The sequence below is a fragment of the Durio zibethinus genome, chromosome 3 (assembly GCF_047325235.1).
Source record: "Durio zibethinus cultivar Kanyao isolate XHJ-2024 chromosome 3, ASM4732523v1, whole genome shotgun sequence".
In the NCBI taxonomy this organism is placed as follows: Eukaryota; Viridiplantae; Streptophyta; class Magnoliopsida; order Malvales; family Malvaceae; genus Durio; species Durio zibethinus.
This window is the reverse complement of record NC_143164.1, coordinates 29,026,211-29,034,649: the sequence shown is the minus strand read 5'-3', so window position 1 is coordinate 29,034,649 and position 8,439 is coordinate 29,026,211. Positions and strand designations below refer to the sequence as shown.

At 34.2% G+C, this 8,439-nt stretch overlaps 1 protein-coding gene across 2 annotated transcripts; it reads right to left on the bottom strand.

The window, feature by feature from the left end:
• Window positions 1-580: 580 nt before the first annotated feature.
• On the bottom strand, window positions 581-7,673 carry LOC111283630 (ABC transporter G family member 25-like). Of its 2 annotated transcripts, none has more exons than XM_022872197.2 (3): window positions 7,320-7,673; window positions 6,311-7,157; window positions 581-1,710 (listed from the first exon to the last, which is right to left on the bottom strand). In XM_022872197.2, the coding sequence occupies exons 1-3, from the start codon at window positions 7,443-7,445 to the stop codon at window positions 689-691; spliced, it is 1,995 nt and encodes a 664-aa protein (XP_022727932.2). In that variant the 5' UTR covers window positions 7,446-7,673; the 3' UTR covers window positions 581-688. The 2 variants fall into 2 exon arrangements, with proteins under 2 accessions (XP_022727932.2, XP_089614582.1); XM_089758456.1 differs by having other exon boundaries at window positions 6,311-7,136.
• Window positions 7,674-8,439: the final 766 nt, after the last annotated feature.

Here is an 8,439-nt window from a genome sequence, read left to right as displayed (position 1 = left end):
AAAAATAAAATTCTTACGCTCTTAAGGTCTACAAAATACAAAAATCTAATATTTTCTTTGCTTATCACTTTCTTTCGAAATCATTTAACTTATCAAAATCAAAAAATCCGCAAACCAAACACTCTAATTGATTGGGCAAGCTAGTAACTAGGCTCATTAGCACATTAAATCTAAAACAAAAAAAAAAAAAAAAGGAAAATTGGGTTGGGATGTCACAGGTCTAATTGCTCAAAACAACCTAAAACAGCAGATCAAGAACAAAAACTTAATCTTGAAAATAAAACCAAACACCTGATCACTCATTTTATGCCCAAATTGGGTGAAGAAAGCCGATCTAAGTGCTCCTGCAAGGGGCTATTTGCTATTCAATCTTAGAAACCTACAACCAGTCTGTTACAGGGATTGGGGATTATGAACCAAATTTTATACCAGCTCCGCAGAACCGCTTTATTGAGTGTATGAAGGACAATGCTATTGAGCTTGGTATAGAGATAGAGAGAGAGAGCAAAGTAAATTTGCAAATTTTACTTTTGATTCTTCAGTTAGAGTTAGCGAGATCCAAATTCACCTTAAACATAAATTAAAGCAACCTAAACACCCTGAACAAATCTTTCTTTTTACCTTCTAGAAATATTACAATTATAAGGGCATATATGAATAACAAGAACCTGTAAACTAATACAAAGGCTCAGCCTTTGATGCGCCTTAATGCAAGGTAAGCCAACAGCCTATATACTACAAACATTAGAAGTAAGATTGCTATACCCAGTTGAGGGCTAATTTGTCCTGCAATGTCTTGATCGATAAACTTGCAGCCAACTCTATTACTTCCATGTCGTGAGCACCCCAACATTGACGAAATTTTCTTGCCTTCGCCGTATTGGACATTGATAAACAGCCTATAACTGTAATATGTGGTAGAAATATACTTGACCCATGCCATCCATGATGGCACCTTATGCACATAGTATCCTCCTGTTAGAACAAATGCCAACATTGTGACTGTAACTATGGTTGAAGCCTGTTTCGCATCCATGATCGCTGCGCCTAATGCAAGGCCAAGCCCTTGAGAGACGACCACGTAGCCGAGAAGAACCAACAATGTCAAAAGAAATGCGACTAAGTCGGGTTTCAATCCAGCCATCCAGTATGCAACAATAAGGAAAACTGTGGGAAGAATGAGCTCCATTGGGAGGTCTCCAATTATCCGTGCCATGAAATAGGACGATAGAGTGTACATACCAGAAGCACGCTCTTTCATAAAGATTGCACGTTCTTGGGGAAAAGCAAATACTGCATTAAACGATGGCAAGACACCCCAAAAGATGGAAATGAAGAAGAGGAGACCAACGCGGTCTTGGATGTCTCGATAATCCGAATGCCACCACATTAAACCGGCCAATATTGCAGCAGTAATTACTTGGAAGACTCTAAGGGTGTTGAAAGATTCATGCTTTCTTTCTTTAAGGCTTCTTTGAAGAAGAATGCTAAATTGATAGAACCAAGTAGACAGGTCAACTCTGTTGCTATTCCTGTGTTCTAATTTGGAAGAATGGCTTCCCACCAAATGCGAGTCTTTTGCTGAAACAGCGGTGATTTCCATACAAGTAGCTTTTACTTTTGGAGCCAGCAAGGTGTTGTAAGAATCAATCAGGGTTTGCTTTACGTTTGGCCTCTCTCTTTCGCTGACATCATCAAGTTTACACACGCCTGAAACATATAGTAGAAAATTTAGGATCTATTCAACAATTAATTCATTTCTCTGAATCTTTTTTATGAAGCAAAAACAGAAATTGAAGTTCTCAATTTAAGTTCAGATAGCTGCTTTTGTATTCAGTAAGAAGTATATTTGGCGACTGACCATCTTGCCATACCATGTCCAGGGATAGTGGTTAATATGCTATATATTATGTATATTTTTTAATCTTTTGGTAAACGAATCTTTTGTAAGAAAACAGTAATTGATGTTAAGAACAAGACCACCATTTGAAAAAAATAAACGATACAAGAGATTTATATATTGAACATAACAAAGTTAGCCAAAAAATAAAGAACATAATGCATAAAGATTACTTATGAGTTTGCATATATAAATGTTTCATTTAAGGACAAATATCTGTCCGGCTGTACCCAGAGCAGGACCGTTAATTAGGATATATAAATTTATCAGTAGTTTGAAGAAAGAAACCCTGAGCATATACCCTAACGCGTGAGATATGGATGAACATGAGTGAAGCAAGCATTTAAAATATTATTCGAATGTTATACATATCAAAATATTATACAGTTAAGAATTTAGACAACGCCGATCGAGAGGGGTTTGATTTATTCTTTACAGAAAGAAAAAAAAAAAGTTAGAAAGTCACAAACATAAAATCTTGTTTAAGAAATATCATCACCACGACTAAGCCATAAATTTGAAAAAAAAATAGAAAAAAATCTCAATATCATTTTTTTTTTTTGGGTATTTGATGATGTTAGAAATTAATTCTTAATGCTAAAACTAAGAGTTCAATACTCTATTAACGGACCACACAAATGTTAATAATATCCTCATATATTGATGGATCAAATTAATGAATTAGTAGGAAATACACCTCCCATTATGAAATAATTTAACGATTATTAGTTTATTGATGTAGGACTTAGTGACATGTACTAATTGACAAGAAATGAGTAATCGGCAAAGCTAAGAAATTAAGATTAAAGCTGACCAGTTTCGGTGGTAAGGTGGGAGACCACTTAGGTTTGGTTCTGCCCCTGCCACTATGGTCGGACCACCACTTACTGCAATTTTGCCCATTCTTGTCTACATTTCCTTTTTGTTGTTTTCAAATTTAAATCCCCACTTTTATGACTTTGGGTGTTCGAAAGATGCATAGAAGCCAAATACTTGTTGCTTTTCAAACATATCCAAAGTTGGAGAAAACTTGGATTTGAAGGGAAAAGAAAGGGAAAAAAAAGCCAAAAAACTGTGGTCAGATCAATGTTAATTATAATAAAAATCGAGATCAAGTTCGATAAGTGTAAAGGTGGAAGAGGACAGCCTATGGGACAGATACAGCAATTATTTTATAAGCTATAGTAAGAATTATTGGGTAGAAATCACCTACCAAAGAGGAAAGACAGACGAGAACAGATTGAACCTATTTTGAACCTAGAGTGCAGGAGAACTTGGAGAAATATTGTTCACCGTTGAACAAATTCATAGGTTACATAAAAACAACTAAGTCTAATCCCAGAAAAAGACAATGACATTCACTGTGTAATTCAATATCACGTGTTAAATAAAACAGCAACAACTGCAATAACTGTTGTTAATCTATAGGAAAAAGTAATCATATTTGTGAGTCCAAATCTATTGACACCACAATTGAGGAACAGTTATGCGATGCACCACCTTCCAAGTGCTCCAGCTGCATAGAAAATTATGCTTTCTTACGCTATCAATGCCGTCAGCGGTACTCATAACCTTTCCCTTTATATATATACATATATATATATATACATACATATATATATATATATATCCTCAAATCAAGCTTATGATCATAGCGTCCAAGAATATATAAAAGGAAAAGTTGAGAAAGATTTCCTATATCACTTCAATTTTGATACCCTAAATTAAATTTAATATGTTAGTCTCCAAAGAGACTCCAAAGATTGAAACATGTCGAAAAGCAGTTCATCTACAGTTTGCACATACATTATTGATGTGTAGACTCTGTGGACCAGTGACTTACCCCACCATTCCTTTTTCTTTCTCTCTATATGACTTATATATCATGCAGAGCTATCCATGTGTAGGGATTAAGGTCCACACTTAACAAGCAAATTTCATTTCATATTAAATTTCTTTCCTAAAATATGGAGTTAATTAAATTCGGCAGTTATATGATTCAGATGGCATTAGATTTGACCAATAATTGAAATTTTTCAAGAAACAAATATTAATAGATCTAAAATAAAAGTGTTTCTAAACCTATTTGCTAATTTGTTGTTCTAAAGGTTACTTATCCTAAGGACTCTTTCGTTTTTCCTTTTGTCTTTCAAATAATCCGACTTAGCCCTTAATGATTGTTATATAATTTTTGAGGGTCATAGTATCAAAACTTCCTTGCTCAAATCAAATCAACAAACAATAAGATCTATAATTAGTAATTCATGAATATAATCTAGATAAAATCACTAATTTGACTTTAAAAAATTGTACTTAAGTTGGGACTAATAATATATTTTGTACACTATTAGATGGAAAACAATTTATCTACTACCATTCCTCTCCCGGCCTAAAATACTATATATATACATATATATTATTAAATCAAATATTGAGGTGCATAAATAAATAATATGTTGATAGTATACTGAATTTTAAATTTCAAAGACAAATATTTAAATCCCGATAGTTTAAACTACCAAAATAATGAGGTTGCAGAGCTAAAGTTGGAAAAATTGACACGTAATTGGCGTCTTAAGCTTTATGATAAGGTATGGTAACAACGCTCACTCCTGAAAAGATATCATAAATAATACCTGCCCAAGCCCCTCCCAAGTTGCACGGAAGTCAACACGATTGATTGTCCAAGTATATCATTCATTGTTGAATGGTATATTATATCAAATCATATCCAACCAAAATATATAGATGTGATCCTTTAGATGGAGGGATGCATGTGTGAAACTAAGGGGACGGTCCAGACCCCTTCTGATTATGAAGGATATAACTCTAGGTCAAGGGTCCCACGACTCATGCTGTAATCTACTAGTAATCTCTTTCCAAAAATATGCAGTACTCATAAAGGGCGAGATACGTTTGGGGGCCATACTCCATTTTAAAATGTTTGAAGGAAGAATATGATTCCCAAGCTAACTAATTCATAGTACCTTCTTTTAATACGATATCAAAAATTATTTTTAAAACTTTTTAAAATTAATTTCCTTCTCAATCCATTTTAAAGTCACTCTTCACAATTTCGTTAATGTTATATATATGATGCCCTCAAAAAAGAAAAAAAAAAAAAAAGAATGACATTATAAGAAGTCTTAAATCATAAATCAATTTTTTATGAGTCAAAGCAAAAATCTAAGTCATAAATCAAAAAAAAAAAAAAAATCCCACCCACTCCCAATGGAGAAACCCACTAAATTAATTCCTCTATTGTTTTCAAAAAGAATATGTATAAATATATATGACCTTTATTGCACTTAACGAACAGTAGATAGCAAAAACGACCCAGATTTGTTTTTTTTCTAATTTTTGTCAAATCCAACGACATTTAAGAGGTAAAATGCCTTACTCAATGGGCAGCCAATACATTATCTGATGAATGGATGATCAAATTAGTGGCTCATAATCTTGCACGAGCTAAAAGCTAGAGCTAATTAGCACAGCGCGTTGGCTATGCAAAAGCTTGAGAGGCAGATTTTTTGGAGGGGGCATTAGAAAACTGAACAGACTACATTACTGTTAAAAGGAGTTGGCTAGAAGAAGGAAAAAGAAAGTGAAAATGTCCCTTCAAAATCAAGGATATAGTTACACCTGTGCTCCTAAAGCCAACATTATTATATATTTTCCACGTATCTTCTCCATTTTTATACACCAGATATAATTCCGTAATCTTTTTCCCATATTCTTTTAATAATTAAAAACTAATTATAAATAATCTACTGACTGATCGAAAAGCCATCACTCATTTGGCAAAGTTTCTTTTGAAATCTTTCTCCTAATTAATAAAGAATTGGAATTTGGCAACAAATTTTTTTTAATAAAAAATCAAACTACAAATAAGGAGTAAGAATGCCAAGTCATTGCTTTAGCAAAAGACCATATTCTACAGCCAAAAGGCAGTGGCAGAAAAAAAAAAATTAAAGAAAACATCAGTAGGACACATGGTGTCTAGTGATTCTTTTAAATACTGAGTATGGGGCCAGATGAAAAGAGAAATGGGTCAAATGACTATGATCAATACGTATGGCAGAAGAGAAAAGAATATTAAAAGGTATGGAGAACTAATTAACTCAGACTGTGTGCAACATTTTTATGCCACATGATCTTGTCTTAATGAATGCAAGTTTTGTTTCTCACTCTGTACGGTTCCCTGTGGATCAAATCACCAATCTTCCCCCTTTGGAAAATTCATTGGATTATGTCCGACTGCCCTCTTTCATAATTAACCAAAAACGAAACCCATAAAGGAAGAAAAGAACTCAGAACCTAGTCAAGTAGCTCATTCATTCGAATTAACTCAGCTAACTCAAGAAAAGAAAGCAAAAAACAACAAAAAAACAGATATTAAAGCTTACGTACCGTTAGCGAGATCAAGGAGGAAATCCGCAGGATTCATAGGAAAAGACGGTGAGAATCCAACCGACTCAAAATAAGCCATGGCTTCACTTCCCTTGCCAAAATACAAGCTCCTTCCTTCACTCAAAACCAACACTGAGTCAAACATCTGATAAACTCGGCTAGACGGTTGGTGCATGGATGTCACTATGGTCTTCCCTTTTTGAGCCAACGAACCCAAAGTCGAAACCAACCTGTGCGCCGCTGTCGAGTCCAAACCCGACGTTGGTTCATCAAGAATCAACAGACTAGGGTTTATAAGCATTTCATGAGCTATGCTCACTCTTTTTCGTTCTCCACCCGAAATCCCACGTATAAAACTGTTCCCAATGATCGTATGTTCACATTTCGACAACCCCAACTCGGACAAAACCATTTCAGCTACTGAAATCTTCTCTTTCTTGGTCAATGTTTTTGGTAACCTTAAAAGGGAGCAAAACATTAGGGTTTCACGAACTGTTAAGTGAGGATAAAGAACATCATCTTGGGTGACGAATCCGGTACGTTTTGCAATTTGTTTAGTGGGTTTTCTGTTGTTCGCAAGCATGGTTCCGGAGAAGCCATGGCCATGTTGGAGCCTCCCCCCTAAGGCATTGAGGAGAGTAGATTTGCCACTGCCTGAAGGACCAAGGATAGCCAAGATTTCTCCCGGTGAAACCACGCCCGTGATATTGCTCAAGATCATTCTCTCTTGGATCGTACCCGTTAATCTTTGATCAGACGACGTTGATCCATGGTTGAACATGCGTTTAACGCTGCTACCTCGAGTGTTGGTTTGCTGTATCTTCACCTTGTAACACACGTCAATGAACTGCATGAATAAAAATAGATAAAAATAGATATTAGAAAGGTCAAAATGAATCTTAAAAATGAAACGAGTCAATGTTTGGTTGACTAGGGTAGCTTAACACTCTGAACTCACTGAAGATTTTTTTGAATTTTAAATTTTGGGTTTTTTTTTTTTTTTTCTTACCTTAAGAGTGATGGGATAACAAGGAGACAATAAAGATGGGAACTGGTCACGCAAATCTCGAGAACTATCTTTTGAATGATCTGGCCCATCCCCGTTGGGAGTCTTCACGCCACCAAAATCCGGCATTCTTTTTTCTCTTTCCTTTGTTTGGGTTCTTTTTATTTGTCCAGGAAGGAAAAGGAGAGTTGTGGCAGAAGGATAGAAAAAGAAGGAAGAACAGAGGGAGGATTTGAGAGAGAAAGACTAGATCCCCGGGGTATTTATGTAGGTAAAAGGTTGAGGGAGTGGGTGCCACGTCTAAGGGAATTTCCCACAGTGAAAAGTGATACGTGGCACAAGGACGTTCCAGTTGACAGGTTGTGAAGGTTACAAGTGCGCTATTCAGCGCCGTTCCCCCTTCCCCTACCAAAAATCTTCCTTGCTCTCCTTTCGGCTCTCTTTTTCATAGCTAAGAAAGAGACATTGGAATAAGAAACGAATCAATGCATATGAATGAAAAGTTCATTGAAACCTTGAGAGAGTGAGCGGAGGGAAGCAACTATTACGTACCAAGAATTATACTATATTTTATCTTTTAGAAAATTTAGTTATGTGAATATTTAGTTTTTTTACCTATAATATATATTCTATTATTAGTAAATAGAGAAATTTGATTTCTTTGTCAACAAATGTTCTGGTTTTGTAAGAAGTAATTTTTAAAATAATATTTTAAGATTATATTTGACATATAAGATTATAATAAGATAAGATAAAATAAAATTATGAATAAGATTATATTAAATAATATCATCTTATTATGTATTTGATGTACGTAAGGATTAGAACAAAATAATTTATTTATTTATTAAAATTATTCTTCTTCAAAGTTTATACAATTTAAATTATTGAAATAATTTTTAAAGATATAATTAAACATGTAAGTTTAATCTCATGAATTAAAAATAATCCTTTCCACTTAGAGAGAATTGACTAATCCTATGCTAAGAGGATATTAATCCTCCTTGCAATTCTTTTTTCTCTATTTAGATACAAATCAAATATGATATAAGATAATTATTTTCTTATCCTATCAATAATTTTATATATCAAACATGACCTAAATATATAAGATAAATATAAA

Coding starts and splice junctions, on each gene's coding strand:
- LOC111283630 (XM_022872197.2), bottom strand. CDS start 7,445: ATGCCGGATTTTGGTGGCGTGAAGACTCCCAACGGGGATGGGCCAGAT. Junction 7,158..7,319: donor GTTATCCCATCACTCTTAAG/GTAAGAAAAAAA, acceptor TTATTCATGCAG/TTCATTGACGTGTGTTACAA. Junction 1,711..6,310: donor CCTCCTTGATCTCGCTAACG/GTACGTAAGCTT, acceptor TATATGTTTCAG/GCGTGTGTAAACTTGATGAT.